The sequence below is a fragment of the Nyctereutes procyonoides genome, unplaced genomic scaffold, assembly GCF_905146905.1.
Source record: "Nyctereutes procyonoides isolate TBG_1078 unplaced genomic scaffold, NYPRO_anot_genome, whole genome shotgun sequence".
Lineage (NCBI taxonomy): Eukaryota > Metazoa > Chordata > Mammalia > Carnivora > Canidae > Nyctereutes > Nyctereutes procyonoides.
The window spans coordinates 20,452,199-20,472,450 of record NW_026575160.1 but is presented as its reverse complement, the minus strand read 5'-3'; the positions used below and the strand labels follow the sequence as shown (position 1 = coordinate 20,472,450).

Below are 20,252 nucleotides of genomic sequence, written 5' to 3'. Positions count from 1 at the left end.
GCTCAGTGGTTTAGGCCCAGGGCATGATCCTGGCGTCCCGGGATCGAGTCCCACATCAGGCTCCCTGCATGGAGCCTGCTTCTCCCTCTGCCTGTGTCTCTGCCTCTCTCTCTCTGTCTCTCTCTGTGTCTCTCATGAATGAATAAATAAATAAAATCTTAAAAAAAAAGCTTTGTGTCACATTATGCAATAAACTTCAGTTCAGTTAATTAATGTGTCAAAATTAAATGGAGCTTGAAAAATAAATTTGAGGGACATTTCAACTAGTATTAGCTTCATTTTGTAGTGGGCATAATAGCAGTGCAAAATGCATATGAGAATCATTAATAGATTTGACTGCATGTGACATCTGTACATTAAATATTGTAAAAATTAAAAAGCAAATGATTAACTGGGATGATTCTTGCCATAAATATAACAAATGAAACTAGGAATTAATGTAATGAGTTTAGGAGATTGTCCAAATGTATAAAAAGTTACCAAAGACTCTTAACCCTTGCCCACCACCAAAAATACATCCCTACTCCCATACACATATGCAGAAATGGGGGAGGCATGTGAACGGACAGCCCATTGGGGAAGAAATGCTGATAATTGATTAAAATTGATTGTCTTCTTTTTTATGGATTTTTTGGCTTTTACAATGAGCACATATAACTTTTATGCTTATAATAAAACGAAAAATTAATAGAAAAAGACCTTGTAATTCCAGTAGCACACATGCATGTACACATGTGTACCTCTGTCCGTGTGTGGTTTGTTTCCTTTGCATTTGTTCTTGTGCATACCCTCTCTCTGCTGGATCTTTTAGTATTGAGGAAATTATATAATTTTATTTCCTTTATATTAATGCTTTTATATATTAATTCAAGTCCCTTCTGTTGGTTTCCTATGGAGAGTCATAGTCCTTTCTTGTCTCTCCACTACTCCTCCCCGCCCCTTTTCTAATTTATTGTAATGCTATCATCAGTGACATTATTTCCTTCCCAGATATCCTCCACTCAGTCCCATTGCATCTTCACTGTCTGCACATGCTATTCTCTCCCCTTCATATCCCTGTCCTTGTCATAGTTCTGTAGATTGGTGTTTTTCATGCTGGATGTCCTGGGATTGAGGAAGCCTTTCCTGCCATTTCTTGATTGTGTGAAGCTTGCTATCCAATGGATTCTCACAGGGGGCTATAGGAACAATAATCCCTGAGTTTTCACACATACAGTATTTTATCAGTGGCTTTTAAATGTGGAGATCTGGCTAGATATAAAATCTTTGGCTCATGTATTTTTCCTGGAGTGTCTCAAATAAATTAACCTCACCCTCTTCCGGCTTAGTGTTGCTGTCAGTTTGATGCTAATATATATTTTTTTTAACATTTTATTTATTTATTCATGAGAGACTCACAGAGAGAGAAAGTAAGAGAGAGGCAGAGACACAGGCAGAGGGAGAAGCAGGCTCCATGTAGGGAGCCTGACGTGGGACTGGATCCCAGATCTCCAGGATCAGGCCCTGGGCCTAAGGCGGTGCTAAACCGCTGAGCCCTCAGGCTGCCCTCTTTTTTTTTTTTTTTTTTTTAAGATTTTACTTATTTATTTATGAGAGCAAGAGAGAGGCAAAGGGAGAAGCAGTCTCCATGCAGGGAGCCCAATGTGGGACTAAATCCTGGGTTTCCAGGATCACGCCCTGGGCTGAAGGCAGATGCTCAACCGCTAAGCCACCCAGGCATCCCTGATTTTCTTTTTTTTAAAAAAAAATATTAAAAAATACTTTTCAAATAAAGTTTTGGCATACGATTTTAAATTTGAGTTCTTAGTTAAATTTTATTAAATACTTTTGATGCAGCTTTGACACACTGCCTTTTTAAGGTAAACACAGTATCTCACAACTTTTTTTATGTTTATTTTTAGTTATTATTAGAAAATACCTGAGTTTTTTAATAATAAAATACTACTGGTTATATAATTTTTGCCTAAGTTATTTTTAAAAATTTACAAAATAGACATAAGTATATTTAAAAATTAAATACTATGCAAATGTTAATAAAAGTAAATAGTAAAATAAAAACATAAAAAATCTTTTAATGAGACTTCTAACTATGAAGTATGCATTTGTGGTTAATAAATTACCAAAATTACTTGTCTAATACAGAATAACAAGCAACCAAAGTGGGCTAATGAGAGGGAAAATAAGAAAATGCTACTTATACTTTATAGGATTAAAATGTACTAGTGCTTCTAATGTTGTTAAAGCTAGATTTTTCCTGATTAACATATTTGGGGAAGTGTACATTATTTAACTTAATAGTATAGGATTATTTTTGTGAGGGTAAATGTTGGTGGTAAACAAATCAATTGCAGCTTAGAAATTTCAGAATTATTTAAGACTATGACTTGAAAATGATTGAGAAATATATAGGATTGGCAATGTTTAGGATTTTGTTATTAAATGTTTCTGTAGTTTCTTATTAAGAAAATATAAAAGTTTTTATTTATCTTGTAAACATGGTCATTATTTTGTGTGTATGTGGGAGGGAATCATGGTTAAGATTTTTATCTCCCATCAAGTGGACAGGAAGAGCTCATGCAATTTAAAGGAATTCTACTGATCTTAGGTGAATATTAAGTCGAGCTGTCTAGTTAGAAAAGTAGTGTGCAAAAAGTGAACAGTAATCTTTCCATTCACATCTTATACTTACAAGTGTTTGGGGACTATATTTGTTCATGTTTTCAAATCGACATTTTGGGTAAGCTTGTTTCTATGGAAATATATCTTCATTTTTATGATGGTAGTCAGTGGGTATATTGGACGAACCCTAAATGGGTAAATGCTCTACTTACACTTTTTAAACTTCACTTTGTTCATTATTTGAAATGAAATTTTGTCTGAAAATAATATTTTCCTCTAACAAAACATCTCTTTGAATTTCAGACTCCACTGAGGTATACAAAGACATTGTTGCTTCCAGTTGTTCTGATTGTGTTTATTGCAATCGTTAAAAAGGTATATGTCTATCACTTAAGGGCTCTTTCTTTTTAAAAAAATTATTTATTTATTTTAGAAAAAGAGAGAGTGCTAGCAGGGGGAGGGGCAGAGGGAGAGAGAGAATTTCAAGTCTACTCCCCCTGAGTGCAAAGCCTGATGTGGGGCTTGATTTCATGACCTTGAGATCATGACTTGATCTGAAATTGAGTTGGATGCTCAGCTGACTGAGCCACCAGGAGCCTTTTAAGAGCTCGCTCTTTCTTTCTTTCTTTCTTTCTTTCTTTCTTTCTTTCTTTCTTTCTTTCTTTTTTTAGATCTCTTTCTTATCATAAAATACTTTCTTGTTCTACATAGTAGTTAAGTATATTAAATTACATGTTAATATGACACAATATTTTATATGGATTTGTTGAAACATATTCCGTATTTTCTTACTAATAGCCCTTGATGAACATTTACAGGCCTTAAAAATATTCTATCTGCCAGCATAAAATAGACATAGGAAAAAGATGGCTCCAGTTTTGGTAGTCATATATTTTGAAAGACATGATCAAAGAGACTATATTGAACCAGATACAGTTATTTTTGTCTTTGTAAATTATTACTTTTAGCTTTATGTAATATTTCCCTAAAATATTTAATATATGCCATTCTAAGTCACTTATACATTTCTCAGTAACTCCTGGAATGAGTTTCTTATTATTGATCAAAAGGAAAAAAATAGAATATTAACTATGTATTAACCAACATCGATAAAATTGTTAGACTCCCAACTTGGCTTTGATAATGAAATTCTAAGCCCAGATGTAAATCAGGTCAGAGAAATTCCAGTCTTTAGCAAAGAGCAGGTGAGATACTCTCTTTTTTCTTTTAAGAGTTGGTGAATTCTGTAACTGCAAGTGTTTTAAGAGAATGAATAAAGATTAATCTATAATCAACAAACAGATGATAGACTCTAAAGGTTTTCTGATTTGTAGTTAGTGATTCTGTGTTAACACATTATATATTTGTAGAATATTCTGCACTATAATTATTGTTCATATTACATATATTTATACTCTCCCTGAACATATCACACATATAATGTTATTTCCCCTGGTTATTTGACAGCCCTGAAGGGTACATGGATATTATTATCCCCATTTTGACAGATGCAGCATTAGAAGATCAGAGAGGTTGTTTTCGGGCTCACATCATGTCCATTAAAAAGCAAGGGAAGAGCAAGAATCAGACTCTGCACCTTTCCCTCCTTATTGAGTGTTATGTAGCGTTCAGTTTTGTAGTCTCACAGGCTTTTCAAACCTGATGAGTTTATAGTCAGTTTCTGCTAGATGCAAGAAGACTCTGTGTTTCCTTTGCACTTTTGCACATTTGATGTGGGTGTGCACCTGGCAGGTAATCAAAAAACACCAACATTGGCAATTTAGAGTACATTAAAAAGACAGCAATCTGGATGGCTGGAGATGACAAGAACAGTTACATAGGGTTAAAAGAACTGAATGTTTGACTTGAAGGATTCAAATGGAATAAAGGGTGATTATTTTCATATATTTAAAAGCCCGCCACTTGGAAATAAGATTACACTCACTTTGGCTCCTTAGAATCATGGCCGATTCTCAGGGGTAGGACTTCTGACCAGAATTGATCTGGACTGACTAGGAAAGTGTTACCGACTCAAGCCTTCCAAGAGGTGGATTAACACCAGTCAGTGGTGTCATGGTGGACACCCATGCTGGGGATAGGATTTCAGATGAGATAACCTTCCAGTTGCTGCCAACTATGCAAACTCAGTGTTTGGTTGGTTGTGCTTCTCAGCCTCCCACCTAGTTGCCCAGGTATGTGTATGGATGCTGAGGGAGAGGCATTGCCAACAACCTGGGTATGTTGAATTCCCTGAATGTGAGTTAGAAGCCAGAAGGTCAGGTTGCAGGGCCTGGAAATGCTTCCTAGTTGTTGTCCACCTTCTGGGAGACCATTTCATCCAGCTGAGCCTGTGGCTCATTTACAAAATGAGGATAATGCTATCTACCTGAACAGGATTGTTGGGTATTAGATATGATCAAGGACTGTACAAATGGAAGATTATGGTGGTGTAATTATTTCCTGAGTCATCTCTTATCTCCATATTTCTTCTATTTTTAAGTAGAAGTTTGAAAGTTTACAAGATACTTCAGTTGAAATTTCATTTTCCCCAAACAGCTCTTCTAATGTGTTAAAAAATTTACTTGCAGATTATTAGTGACATGTGGGGTGTCTTAACTAAACAACAAACACATATAAGGTAAATATGCTTTTAATCATTTTGTTATTAAGTAGATGTTTAGAGTGTATTAATTTTATAGTTCATGTTGCATACTCAACATTTGATGATTGATATTTTCGATTGTCATTCCTTTTTGCTTTTCTCATTCTTCCCTATCTGTGCAGAGCTCAGTACATCACTTATTCACACCTCAAATTCCATCTGTACAATCTGACAGTAGGCCTAGTACTTAATCTATACTTGAAGGACACAGCTTTGTGTGTCAGCTTAGCAGAAAAGATAAATTATTCTGTTGATGGTTTTAGGACCAATGGACTATCTTTTGAGAGAAAAGCAGAGAGATATAAAACTGATCCCATATTTTATGTTTTACACAAAATAAATTCCAGATGGAACAAAGATTTAAATGTAGGAAAAACCAATAAATGAACATTTTTAGGAGATAAAACAGGAATGGAATAGGAGGGATTATGGAGAGGGGCACTGAATATGGGAGTCAAGTGCCTGTCTGATGTTTGAGTAAGATTAGTCTAGTGTGACTGGAGCATGGTGATCAAGAGGGAACATGGTAGACGATGAGTTTCAAGGATGAGAAATAGAATGACGATGTACAGCATGATAAGGATTTGAGAGTTTATTCTAATTACAAAAGGAATCCATTGAGGGGTTTTAAGTAAGGGATTGTTATGACTGGATTCCCCCTTGTAAAAGCTAGCTGGCACTGCTGTGATGATAATTGAAATGGGATGGCAGGGGTGGGGTGGTGCAGGGTCAGAGGCAGATGTAGGGAGAGTATATGGGTCTCTAATCATGTATCCTTTCTCGGGAAATTAAAATTGTCAAGTAAAACTCATGGGGGAGTTTTGTGGCTATTTGTATATTCTAGAGCTGCTGCTGAAAACATGTTTTTTATGTGGTTTCCTAAATTGTCTCTGTAGTAGTTACAGTTTATGAGGAAGCTCAGAGACAATGAGAAGCAGGCATATGGAAGTATGAAGGCTTTAGAATTCCCTTCACCCCATTCCCTACCTTGAATATCACCAGGGAGGTACCTGATACACCACGGCGTGTCTTTCATTGGCCCAATAATTGTCCATGTAGTCAAATGTGCAGGGTATGCAACATTGTCATTTAAAAAAATCAGCTGGCTTTTAAAAGATTGTGACACCAATTTCCATTCATAACTGTTAGCTATTTTTATTTACATATATATGTCCTTTGAATGTTATACAAGTTGTAAAATTCGTTTTTGTAAGATGATGCAAATAATTGAAGTACATACTTCAGTAATGATTCAATAGTATTTCTTTTTCCATTTCAGAAAACACCAGTTTGATCATGGAGAGGTAAAGATTCAGTATTACTAAAATTTACTTTGTTTTACAGTTTGTATGTATTTGGACTTTTCTTTCTAGTTCCAGTTTCTAACTATTGGTAATTGTCACTTATCATATTCAAAATGGGCCTGTGTTTTTATGAGACTATTACAAACGTGACCATTTGTTAAAACATTTATGTAGGAAGCCCATTTGGTCTGTTCTGATCATCTTCACAGTGATCCAGTTTATTGTGTGATTGGTTGCTGCTCCTATCGCCTGGTGATTCCACCTGTTTCTTCCTCCCCCCCTCCCTCCCTCCCTCCCTCCCCCCTCCCTCCCTCCCTCCCTCCCTCCCTCCCTCCCTCCCTCCCTCCCTCCTTCCTTCCTTCCTTCCTTCCTTCCTTCCTTCCTTCCTTCCTTCCTTCCTTCCTTCCTTCCTTCCCTGACATGTAACATTATGTTAGATTCAGTATAACATAATTAACTGGATTTGTATACGTTGTGAAATAATCACCACAATAAGTCTAACATCCATCACATAGTTACCAAAAAATTTTTTTCTTGTGGTGAGGACTTTTAAAATCTACATTCTTAGCAACAGCCTGGTGACTATGGTTAATTGTACTGTATTGCATATTTCAGCCTGGTTTTGATGATTGTTCCAAGGCAGAGATCTGGGATCTTAAACAGTACTTAATTTTGTTTACCACTTTCCTGTCTAAATCTGATGGTAACACCAAGTTAGTTTCAGAAATGTGGGCTTTATTAACTCTAGGCTTAACTCTGAGCAAAATTCTAGAACCGCTAGCTGTAATGACTCTGTAATTTTAGCTTCTAATAAGATGGAGAAGTTTGAAAGTGAATTTTAAGACTCGTTTAGTCAGAAATCAAAATATTGTCACTAAGAAAAAGTACGCTTTTCTAGATATTCATCTATTTAACAATGTATTAAGCTTCACAGATCGTAGAAGTGAAAAAAATTTTTCTCTTTCTTTCAGCTAGTTTATCATGCATTGCAACTGTTAGCATATACAGTCCTCGGTATTTTAATTATGAGACTAAAACTCTTCTTGACACCACACATGTGTGTTATGGCTTCCTTGATCTGTTCAAGACAGGTAAGATGGTTGTCATGTTGGCATTGTAGCTGCCATGATCGCTTTACCCCTCTTTTGTTATTGAATGGCCCCAAAATCATATTGAATTACTGAAAATTCTTTAAATTATTGTAGTTAAAGTTTTTTGTGGTTTTGTATTAATCTTTCCTAAAGGGCAAAGACCAAAGCAGTTCATTTGTCCTTCTAACTTCTAAAATAATCTTTGGCATACAACAAACACTCAAGTAGAACACACTAAATTTATGAGTGACTGCTACAGATGTTGATAGAAAACAGAACTTCACGGTAGAAATAACTTTTTGTTGTTTTGACATTCCTACCACAAAGAATTCTAACCAATGGTTTCAAGTTGCAGTTACTTCCAAATATATGTTTTGTTGTTTTTTTTTTTTTTTCAGTATCAAGCTTAAAACTTCTTTTTTCATTTCAGTATACATTTTGTATGCACTTCCCTGACTTTTTAAAATTTAGTATAAGCCATTTGGGTATTTGCTACTTACTTTTCCTGGCTACCTGCCTTCTTGCTCTGTATTCACAGATTTATGTTTCTCTATAGTGTCACCTTTACATCAGTCCATTAGCCAAGATGCAGCAGCAGTACCTCTTTTAAATTTAGCAAATATTTATGAAGCATCTGCACTACACTCTAGGGACAAGGGTAGGATGGTAGATAGATAAACCAAAAAGCAAAAAAATATGTATGCCCTCAAGAAGCTTCAATCTGGTTCTACAGACGTAGAGAAAGTAAGGAGTGAATGATAGGGACAAAGTGTTACTATTGAGTGTGGACCATTTAACTGGAAAAATCAGCCAATCTCATGGTTCCCAATCAGGTTATTGGTGTTGTGTTAGAGAGGCATTGCTTACCAGAGGAACCTGGAGATGAAGCCACTCTTCCTGACTCTTCCAGGCTGGGACAGGAAAGGAGGCTGATGGGAAGCCTTGCATCTTAATTTCCAGCCCGCCCTGTGACTGAGGGTAGAAAACCTTACCCCAGGCTGGCTTCACAGGTGTGGGGCCTCCACAAATGCATGGGGCCCCCTCCCTCAGAAGGACCCTGCACCTACTTGGATGCTCTTCTGTTTGTCTTTTGAACTGCTAAATAATGTTTGAACAAGAGGCCCCATATTTTCATTTTGCATCGGGCCTGGCAAATGATATAGGTGGTCCTGGCTTTACTGGAACATACAATCAGAGCACAATGAGAGAACAGCTTCCTGAGTTATACCCCACCTCTATAAGGTTAATGGCAAAATTCTTTTAATCCCTCTGGTCATTGTTTCTGGAACTTTTTCTTAGGATAATTAGTCCTTAGGTTTTTGCTTTTTGGTTTATCTACAGGAGACTGTATTCCTCTCTGAGAAGAACTTTTGTTATTGGATACAGGCTGCCTTGTACTAACGATTATCAAATGTATTCATTTGGTTTCAGCTGTTTGGATGGCTCTTTTGCAAAGTACATCCTGGTGCTGTTGTTTTTGCTGTATTAGCAGCAATGTCAATACAGGGTTCAGCAAATCTCCAAACCCAGTGGAATATCGTAGGAGAGTTCAGCAATTTGCCACAAGAAGAACTTATCGAATGGATCAAATACAGTACTAAACCAGGTAAGTTTTCCCCACAGTTTTATGTACCACTGCAAAATTTTAAACCCACATTACTTCCAGTGACCTTACTCTAAGCAGTGCTGCTTCTAGATTATTCAGGAAAAGAGAGATGTCAATCTTATTTAAATGATTTGCAAAGGAAATGTTATATATATTTTCTTAGTAATCTATTTTGCTATTTTCCAGAAATTCTATTGTTTTTTTTTTCAAATGTACCCAAAGTTTGACGTGGCATGATTTGTTTTTTGTTTTTGTTTTTTTAAATTTTTGTTTAAATTCAACGAATTAACATATAATGTATTATTAGTTTCGGAGGTAGAGGTCAGTGATTCATCAGTCTTCTCTAATCCTCAGTGCTCATTAATGTGGTATGACTTAAAATAATTTTTGTTGTGCATATTTTCCTTGTGAGTTTTTAACCTTAGTCCTGCACGTTCCTTCTTGAACTAATAGAATAGACATTTTATTCAAGGGAGATTTTGTTATCTGAGTATCAAATGACTGAATTTCAAATCATTTTCCAGAATTCCTTGGTGTTATAAAACTTTCCTAGCCAATTTGATACTTATTTCCTAGAAGCAGGAAAGATTTCTAAGATGTTACAAAAACAAACAAAACCCCAGAAATCCTCACTGATGAAAGAAGGAGGCTCTGACTTCCAAAGCCAAGGGCCTGATAGCCATTTTACCAGCCAGCTGACTTCATTTGGGTTCTTCCATTGAATCTTTTAAGCCCTGAACCTCTCTGGGCCTCCACGTTCTCACCTGGGAAGTAATGGAGTTGACCAGAAGGAGACCCTGGTTAACATTCACTGAGTGCCTTCCTGAGACCTCCTTTCCTGCTTTGCAGACGCAGTCTTTGCGGGCGCCATGCCCACAATGGCAAGTGTTAAACTCTCTGCGCTTCGGCCCATTGTGAATCATCCACACTATGAAGATGCAGGGTTAAGGTTAGTATACAATTTTCACATTGCTCAAAACAAATTTCTCACACAACTAGTGATGAAGGGAACCAGCAAAATAATGAGAAGTGTTCCAGAACACTGGTGAACAGAGATTTCTAGAGTTAGGGGAGAAAGCAGTGCTGAAATAAAAAGGCTGAGTCAGAAACAAAACTGGTAAGGTTCCATTGGGCAATAAAACAACAACCTTTGGGGGTCTCTTCTCTACTAGGCAGCAAAACGAAATCATAGCCTGTCCATCTTCTACAGGCAAAGAGGGCTACAAGACTCCCAGGTCCTTATTAGTCATCACTATCCTTAAGCTCCCCAGAAGATTTATGATCCTCTAGCTTTTATTTAAGGTTTCCTTTTGGCTATTTGTTCTTGAATTCTAAGAAGGTAGTTGAAATGGAATCCCATTCAAAGAGGGTTTTATTCTGATTTTCATCCATATTGCCTACTAGAATGATCTTGATTTTTGTTTTTTATATTTTTCTTGAGAGTATTGTGTTCCTTTGAAAAAGATGTAGGTTTAAATTTCATGCAATTTCTAGGCTAGGTTAAGCTATTCATTTCCTAAGTAATTGGGTGAATCTTATTAATCTGTTTTTTTGTGTAACAATGAAACATATCTTATATATAAAAAATCTTTTCAATCAATTTCAGTAAGCTTATATTTCTAGAACAATTGTGCTGAATAAGTTTAGTTGTTTTGTTTTTTCAATCTAGGAATAAAATGGAGAGCCATTAATGCCAATTATTGCTGCTGTCAAAGCTGGGACTGCATGGCAGCTTTAAAGTAGTCTGGTAGCCACATTTGTGGCTCCCCCCTGTCCATGCACAGTGTGCCTTACTCTCATGTATGATAGGGTTATGGAGAATACAAAACAAAAACGAGCAAACAAGCAAAAAGATTGAATTTGGAAATGAAGGGATGCATTCAACTAAGCCTCTTCTCCCAGGACTCTTGTGCTATGTATGCTTCTGCCTTTTTCTTTTGACCTGCCTAATGCCCCTTAGCAGGAACTCTGTGAAGAATGTTCTCTTGACCTGACTCTTCTGTAGAGTCTTTCTTCTTATTCCATTCAGTGCTTTCTTCCAGATAGCTTGATTGCATCCTTTTAATCTTGAAAATCTTCTGCCCAATTATTTTTCTTTAAAGAGCCAGAACGAAAATAGTTTACTCAATGTATAGTCGAAAAGCAGCTGAAGAAGTGAAGCGAGAATTGATAAAGTTACAAGTGAATTATTACATTCTAGAAGAGTCCTGGTGTATAAGAAGATCCAAGTGAGTATTTAACACAGTTAATATTTTATATTCATAAGACATGAAAAATTAATTCAGTCTTATGGCAAGTGCTTTACTCATTATGTGTGAGATATATATAACATTTAGCATGGTGTAAGTGGAAAAAACTGTTTAGATCATTATTTGAATTGGAATTTTTTCCTTTCTAGTCATTATAAATGTTTCTCTCATAATGATTTGCATGTGTATGCTACCTTAAAGGTATTATATTGACATTGACAATTTCCCAGATGGCTTATCTTCACCTTGAATGTTTTTAAAAAACTTTCATTTAAAGTTGGATGTATTTTAAAGACTTTTTAGAAGACTTGCAGAGTCTGAAACCAAATAATGGAGCATCTCATTGTAACAAAGTAAGGCAGGCAGCTGAGAGTCAGGGCCTCCTTTGCACACGCCACTTTGCACCCGTCCTGTGATGGACAGGCCCCCCCTCCCAGTGTCACCTCAGAGCAACACTTCCTTCTTGCTGTTCCACAGCTTATTTGAGTGGGAAAATAATTAACTTCACTGTGACCCACATTCTCTTGGGTTTATAGTTTTAAAAACTATTTCCACTCAGAGAAGGCCACTAGGCAGAGGATAGCAAAAGTTAGATCTTAAAAGCAAAGAGGAATGTTGAAGTTGACTTTTTAGAAATATTGCACCTGGCTGACTAGACAGCTGATGACAGTGGCTTGCTATTAAAATACCAAAGCATTGGCTCCACAAGGAGCACAGACATGGGCAGTTTCATTAGAAATCAAGAGTATTTTATGAACTACTATTATTTTTAATATTCTCACTGCTCTTTAAACAGAGACCTTTGGAGGTTGCTGTATTTCTAGCATAATCATACTTATTCACCATGTACTTCAGTGATACACAAGAGTGTTAAGACAAAATAATTAAATATTGACTCAGGAGTGAGAATGGTTCTGTGAAACCATAGCTGTCAACAGTACCCACAAGGAAACCCAAACAATTGTTGATTATTGAATGATTTTCCTATGAATGTGTCCCAGGTGACTTGAATTTAATTAGCATCTATACAAAATGTTATTGTTCTTAGAGTCATAATTTAGAAAATGTTTTATTTCCTTATGAACATAAAAATATATATATGAAATCCATATACTCACTTTTAGTTAACTTTGTTATATAAACTTAGGACAAAAAAGTCACAAACACCTCTCATAATTTTATGAGGACATTGTAATAAGTGAATGGTGGGCTGACATTTGCAGTCAGGAGGATGTAGTTTCTTGGCAAGAGATTTCCACCCACATTGTGATCTTCTTTATCATCTCGGGCTTCACTTTCTGGTTCAGTGATCAGCCTGAGACACCCATAGGTTTCTGGAACATAAAAATAATGCTCTATGGCCTCTTTATTCCTAAGCTAATAATGAACCTTGATGTAAAATTCTTCATCTTGTTTCTAGACCTTGCATAGTGTTTTGAATATGTGGAAACTGTAGAGGCTGGCACGCTTTATCTTCTAAGATGCTGATGGAGCTCCTCGGTTTTCCGATGGGCAAAGAACTCTTTTGTATACCAGAAGGGATGAAAGACAAATTTAGGAAGTATAGCAATAAATCTTGTGCACTAAACAAGTTCAACAGTGATTTCACTGACATTGGATCATTTCCATGTAGCGCTCACTTCTGGACATAAGACTAAGCAGTCTGGGCTGGGGGTGTATGCTCCATTTCCCCCATGGACCTTGACTTGCCCCTGCTGTGTTTTTCCAGCAGGAGTGGAGAGGAGGAAGAAGCCAAAGAAGTGACGTTCTCTACTCTGTTGTCCTCAGTAACTCAAAAAGCACTCTCCATCTACTGCAAGATTTAAGCCAGAATGATAATAAATCTCAGGAAACCTTAAGCAGGTGCACTCTGCTTAAACCTTGAAACCAAACACAAGCTGTACTTTCTGTTCTGGCAGGGAAGCAACCCGGGAGCTCAGACAGGAGAGGAAAGGGAAGAAGAACTAAGATTTAGTGCAGAAGGAAGACTGAGTTTCTTGACAAAACTTTATGCCGGAATTAGGATCTTTTACTGCTTTGGCCCCCATTGTCCATTTTGTTTATGCCTGAGACATCTCTGGATTAGTGGAACAGAAAAGTGTATGAGGACGGGGGTGGGTAGCCCATGGGGAACTCAAGTAGGAGAAGAAAGGGAAGAGGACCTTAGTATGTATCTAGCACTTAAACTGTGCCCGGCACTTTGGTGGGCACTGTATTGATGTGATCTCAGTACCAGTGGCCTTAATGGTGTGGCTTGATTATTCTTTAAATACTTGACACCCTGTATTCAAATACAAGTATGAAAATATACTCAAATGCAAGTTGTAGATGAGCTTTTAATTAACTACTCTTTTATTCTCAGTTCTCTGCTTTCTTTCTCATTAATTCCAATAATAGAGTTGACATAAAATTAAAACACATGAATTCAGAAGAAAATTATTCCCATTTTCAATAATGCTATTTAAAGATATAGCTGGCTGGCTTGGGGAGCTTCAGGAAACTCAGATAAGGACTACAGGGTGTTATGCTTAGGCCGACAGAGCTCACAAAGGCAGCTCCTAGCTTTCACTCTCTCCTGAAAGCAGGTGAACTCAGAAGCTGGTAGTTTTCTCTGTCCTTGCGTTGTGCTCTCTCCTGCCCATGGCCCACAGTGTAGCCACAGTTTGGCCTCGGCATATGTGAGAAAATTAAGTGGTGGAAAACCCAAGCCCGGTCTTACTTTCATACATGCTCAGTGTTGATAGAATCTGGTGTCAGGAGAGTGTACAGAACATGTGGCCTGAACACTCTTCCTGGGAATGCTCATGGGTAAAACCCTTTGGGAGATAATTTGAGAGAGGCAAAGTGAAAATTGTGTAGCCCTCTGATGTAGTGATAGTGCTGCTTCCAGAAGTTTAGCTTGCAGAAAGATAATGGCACAAGAATGTTTATATCAATATCACTTTATAATGGCAAAATGGAATACACAATATCCATACATAAAAGAGTTATTGGTTAATACATAGATGTACTAGCAACTATTAAAAAGAATGAAGTAGATCTTTAGGTGCTGAGGTGGAAAAATGGCCATATTTTATTGTCAAGTGAGGAGTCCCAGAATAATCTCATTTTTGTAAAAGCAACCGCAGGAGCATCTGCGTATATAAATCCGTGCCTCTGTTTGTATGCATGTGTGTCTGAACTTGGATGAAAGAGGTCCAGCAGAATGTGTGCTGGATTGTTTACACAAGCCACCTCTGAGAAATGGCATTGAAAGTGACAGTGACTCTCTTTTTTTTTTTTTAAATTTTGATAGGCCTATATTTTGGCACCTTTGAGGATGGTAGTTACCTTTAAGTTGAAGATGTTATTAAGAAGCAGAGAGCATATGTACTCCTGCCATGGTGCTTGTCTTATGGTGGAGAGCAGAGGAGTGGAACTGCCTTTGGGAGGGAATAAAAAGGACATGTTGGATTTTTTTTTTCTCTTAAAGTGAAGCAACTATGACAAAACATAAGCAGTTGCCAATTCTCTGTAATTTTTCTGTTTTTTTTTAATTTATCAAGTAAGCACATAAGAAATTGTGAACTCCCTTTTGCCTTTTTTGTTTTTATTGATATTTTGGAAGAGTCCAGGGCAGTTGTCTTCTAGGATGTCCCACCTTTGGATTTGTCTGATTCCTCCCTCATGATTAGATTTAGTTTAGCAAATTGTGACAAGAATTTTAATTACCTCAGAGGGGTTTTATACTCTCCATTATGTCACTTGAGGAGGGACAGATCACTTTATTCCATCATTAATGATGCTAAGTTAGATCACTTGGTCTATTTTAAGGAGGCACATCTCCTTTAGAATTAATCTATAAAATCTGTAGAGATACTTAGAGGCTATTTGTTTATCCTCTTTCTCAACAACCTTTCACCAGATAGTTCTTGCATCCAGTTTTGATTCTTACCTGAATCAGTTATTACATTGGTGGTTATAAAACAAGTAATATAGATTTGAAAGCAGTGTACCAGGTACTGAATAAGTACAGGTACTTACTGTGTAAGTATGGATTTGATAAATAATAAATAATTAATGAACCTAGAGCTGTTGGCTATCTATACGGAAAAAATTAAAATTAAATCTCTACATCACACCATACAGAAAAATTAATTCCAGATGAATTACGGATCTATGAAAAGCAGAACTCTGAAACTTTAATAGAAGAACACACAATGCACATTCACATGATACCATGATAGGGAAGGATTCCTTACACAAGACATAGAAATCACAAGCCCTAAAAGAAAAGAGTGACATTTGGGACTATAATAACGTAAAAATCTTCAATGTAACAAAAGCCAAAAAAAAAAAAAAAAAAAAAAAAACAAATTTGTGAACCCTAGTGAAAGCCAACAGTTATATCTATAACACTGCTTTAAATTTAAAATAAATACTACAATTATCTGCAGAAGTTATTGGAACAAATACCACACAATGCCAATTTCACTTCTGCTAGTCTTTATAAAATCTATTGCTTTTAAAATTTAATTGTGCATTTAAAAAATGTGAGCTGAGCACCACTGGATTTTCTTTAAATTGACTCGTTCTAGAAGACAGTAGGGGGAAGTTGCATAAATGTGACCTAAGCGTATCTGCCAATTAGAATTTTTAAGTCAATATAATGCATTACCTCTTACTGTGTGCGGGGCATAGCGCAAGATAGATACAGTGTCTCTCTCTCTCTGAGTCCTCATGACACACCCCAGTTGTATCCCCCATATGACAAATGTGGGGAGAGACTGCTTGAGCTATCCAATACCACAGTCTTGCTAAGTACCTGAGGCAGAATTTAAACAAGATCTCTTACCCCACCTAAATTCATGTATTTTGTATGTCTGTCTCTTTTTTTTTTAATGGTTAACTTGGCTGTGTTCACCTTGTTCTAAAGAGAATTTATGACAGCTTAAATAAATATAAATAACTCTAATAGGATTTTTTTAAGTTAATTTATATAGAAAAGATGAAATGGAGACAAGAATATGAAAAGTGTGCTCTGCTTCATCTGCCATATATAGTGTACTTTGATTTTTAATCTGTACATTAATTTCTCTAGGCCTGGGTGCAGTATGCCTGAAATTTGGGATGTAGAAGATCCTGCTAATGCTGGGAAGCCTCCCTTATGTAACCTCTTGGTGAAGGATTCCAAGCCACACTTCACCACCGTATTCCAGAACAGTGTTTACAAGGTCTTAGAAGTTATAGAAGAATGACTGCTGCCTACAGAGAAGTACATCAGTAATGGTTTTAATGTTTTGCTAATAACTCATGCCTTGTTTTTAATTCAGATCCCAAAAACTTTTATAGATAACTGTTTTCAAATAGAAAACATTTTGTTTGGTCAATTTGAATGTTGTTCTGACTGTAAAAATACTTATACCTTAATCAATTGGTTACTATTTCAATGCACCCCTTAAAATTTGCTATGCAAATGAGTATATGTTTGTACCTGACTTAAATATTTGTGCTAAAGTAAGGGAGCAAAGCTACCTGTATAAAAACTATGATGGGTCACGACAAGAAGGATATGAAAATATCATGAGTTCCGAACAGTGTAGGGGCCGATTTTAGTTTATGGACTATTGGTGCCCCTTGCTGCTTCTCCTGCCTCTTGCTCTTGTCTTTGTGACATCGCAGTAACTGTCCTAAGCATCTCAGTTGCGTCGGGCCCGTCATCAACTTCCGTAAGAGAAGATGGGGCAGACGTGGGTATTTGCTATGTGGAATTACCTGTTTCACTTCTTAATGTTCTTTTGTTTCTTGTTGCTCTTGTGAATGAAGCATTTCCTGCCCATTACTAATCCAGATTCTTGGATCTAATGGTCAGGACTAAATTCCTGTAATTACCAACCATATGACATTAGTGTGTCTTCTTTCTCTCCTTCTCTCCCTCTTTCTCTCCCAGAATTGTCAAATAAGTGTTACTTGTTTAGTTGCTTAGAAAGTACTTATTCTTGGTTAAAAAAAAAATGTAATGGCAATTGTGTATTTTTCTCATTTTTAGTATTATTCAGATGTTTATATTTTAATACCTTTAAACCACTGTAAAAATTTTTCATGTTTAATTGTAGTTTTAAGAACAACTATTTTGAATGACCCAAATATAATGCATCTACAAACTAATGTGTAGTTGAGTAGACATAATTTGCAGTGGAACAGTAGACTGTAGTATGTGTAGTTTTTCTTCTATTAATATACAATAAAACATGACTAATTTTTCTGTCAAAAGAGTAAACGATAATGAGAAGTGAATGGAGTTTTTATATTTTACTTTTTACATTGCCTGTCTTGAGTAAGACAAAGCCTTAAGCCTTATGTTATGATTTTGATCCCCAGAGTGATCATATCCATACGAGGAATGAATATATTCAGCCTTCCTCTTTATTTTTTTTTCCTTCTTATTTATTTTTATTTTGAAAGACTCCCAAACCTGCTCTGAATTCCTAGTATGATTTGTTTTGTTGTTTCTTAGAAGTTAATTTGTGTGAAATGAGATTCTTCAAAACAGTGAATCCTCATAGTTCTGAGAAACATTTTTAAGATTTTACATTCTAAGCAAACCATGACTTCGATGGACTACACATTTAATTATACAGTGTTCTCTTTATTAACCACAGGCAGATTAACCTCATTGTGGACTGTCCTTGAGACCTGAGTCCTCAGGGATGGTTTCCAGTGCCCACTGCTGGGAGCCACTGAAGAGCTGTTCCCTTTCTGCCTTCTCACCAGAGCCCAAGGACAAGCCTGGTCTGGGGGGAGCACTAGCTTGCTTAGAGCAGACAGCTGCAAGGACAGCCTGGGCTGGCGGGTGGGCAGCCCCCAGCCCGCCCCAGAGCCCACGTTGCCGCGTTTCCGGGGAGCCTCCTTCCGCCGGGAGCTGCCGACAGTGTCTTCAGGTGCCTGCCCCCTCTTCCTCGCTCGCTGGGTGACTTGTATTCTTTGGGCTGTTGCCAGTTTCAGAAAATAGGGAAGCAGCTGGGGAGTCGTGGATGAGGAGTAGAATTTGAGCAGTGATGCAGCAATCCAGAAAACTGGGAGGAGGGCACTGGAGGCTGACGTGGCCCAGAGTGGCCGCGGGCGGGAGGAGGGAAGGGTGCTCTGCTCTACGTGTGACTATTCTGCACCCGAAAATGGCTGTTTTATACATGCAGCGGTTCCACTTTTTAAAAGATTGCACTTTTAAAGTCATTCTCTCTTCTCCCCACCCTCTGATCGTTCCCTTCCCGATGGGTTCACATGCAGTGATTGGAAATTCTGTACAGGAAACACTAAAATGCCGTTTTGACAGTTGCATATGCTGGGAAGAGCTAAGCGTGGTCAAATTAGGTTGGTTTTCTTTTATTTCCCCCCAAACAGAATCCTTTTGTAATGGTATTTATTAATGTAACTCCACCAGCAAGCTATGATTATCTTTTAGACCAGTCAGTTTAGAACAGAGGCCTTGGGCTGTACAGCACACTCAGCCTTGGCCACGCCTCGTAGCAGCCGGTGCTGTAGGTGATCAGTATCTTTTATGGCAACATAGAATAGTAGTAGTTTCCATATACATGACCAAACAGTATTAAAGCTCAGTATTTTACTCATTTTTAGCATCTAAAAATATTTTTGCTTTAGTGTGAGGAAGGTAAGGATGGGTAAGGAGGTGGTAAATATAGCTCTTGCCATGACATAGAAAAAACAAAGTGGGGGCAGTATTTCTATAAGCAGATAAGCCTCTAAAAACGCTTCGCAGAAAAAGTATTGCATTAAAATAGGACAGTGATATTAAGGAGAACGTGAAAAGCTGTATCAGGAATAAAGTGATATCGCATAGAAGTATTGTATTTTTATGAATTTTATGCCAGTTGTTTTACATGTACTATGTATGTTCAATAAAAAAGATCATGAAAATATAGCGTGTTTTTTTTCTAATTGTTATTTTCATTTCTACCTCAACTGTTAACATGTTCTGCCTCATTCTGTGGTCAGATAACCATGAACTGGTTCGTGGCAAGCTGTAGTCCTGAATGATGGGAAAGGGTTCCAACCGTGGGAGTCCATGAATGTACTTAGTCCTCTTGATTGGTGGCGGTGTAGGTACTGGGGTTACCCATAGTCTTCTTTCATATTTATGCTATTGCACATTTACATTACTTTATCATTTACATCAAGGGACGCGATCGTTCTTTAAAGCCATAGTTTGGGGATAATTTCTATTAGAGTTCCTGAAAGCGTTTTCTCATACGTTAAACTATAGTTTGGTCTCATGATATTTCCTAAATTATATCTCCATGTCTTTGCTTGATACAAGCATCAGCTTTATCTATCTACCTACTTGGAGGAAAGATAGTTTAGCTTAGTTCATGCCTGTATAATTAATTTCTTTACACAGTGACACATTCATTCTCTGACATCTTTGGGGAGTGAAGTGTTTCCAATACAGTGGCTCCTAAATTTAGTGTGCCTCAGAATAATCTGCAGGGTTTGTTAAAACACAGATCACTGACCCCCACCACAGAGGTTTCTGATTCAATTGGCCTAAGGTGGTGCTATGGTTGGAATGCTTGTGTCTCCTCAGAATTCATATGTTGAAATCCTAACCCCCAAGGTGATTATATAAGGAGGTGATTAGGTCATGAGTGTAGAGCCCTCATGGATAGGATCAGTGCCCATATAAAAGAAAGCTTTCTTAGACCTTTCACATTGTGAAGTTAGAGC

At 37.1% G+C, this 20,252-nt stretch overlaps 1 protein-coding gene across 3 annotated transcripts in view; it reads left to right on the top strand.

The window, feature by feature from the left end:
* DPY19L1 (dpy-19 like C-mannosyltransferase 1) overlaps positions 1-19,438 on the top strand; it is a 97,562-nt gene extending 78,124 nt beyond the window's left edge. Inside the window, exons 15-23 of one of the 3 annotated variants that reach the window (XM_055314809.1) lie at positions 2,923-2,994; positions 5,208-5,257; positions 6,561-6,585; positions 7,557-7,676; positions 9,108-9,282; positions 10,132-10,231; positions 11,385-11,510; positions 16,612-16,785; positions 18,173-19,438. In XM_055314809.1, coding sequence (XP_055170784.1) covers positions 2,923-2,994; positions 5,208-5,257; positions 6,561-6,585; positions 7,557-7,676; positions 9,108-9,282; positions 10,132-10,231; positions 11,385-11,510; positions 16,612-16,768 — 825 coding nt within the window. In that variant the 3' untranslated portion in view covers positions 16,769-16,785; positions 18,173-19,438. Of the gene's footprint in view, positions 1-2,922; positions 2,995-5,207; positions 5,258-6,560; positions 6,586-7,556; positions 7,677-9,107; positions 9,283-10,131; positions 10,232-11,384; positions 11,511-16,611 lie in introns of all 3 variants that reach the window. The other 2 variants (XM_055314808.1, XM_055314807.1) reach the window with 2 other exon arrangements.
* The last annotated feature ends 814 nt before the right edge of the window (positions 19,439-20,252 follow it).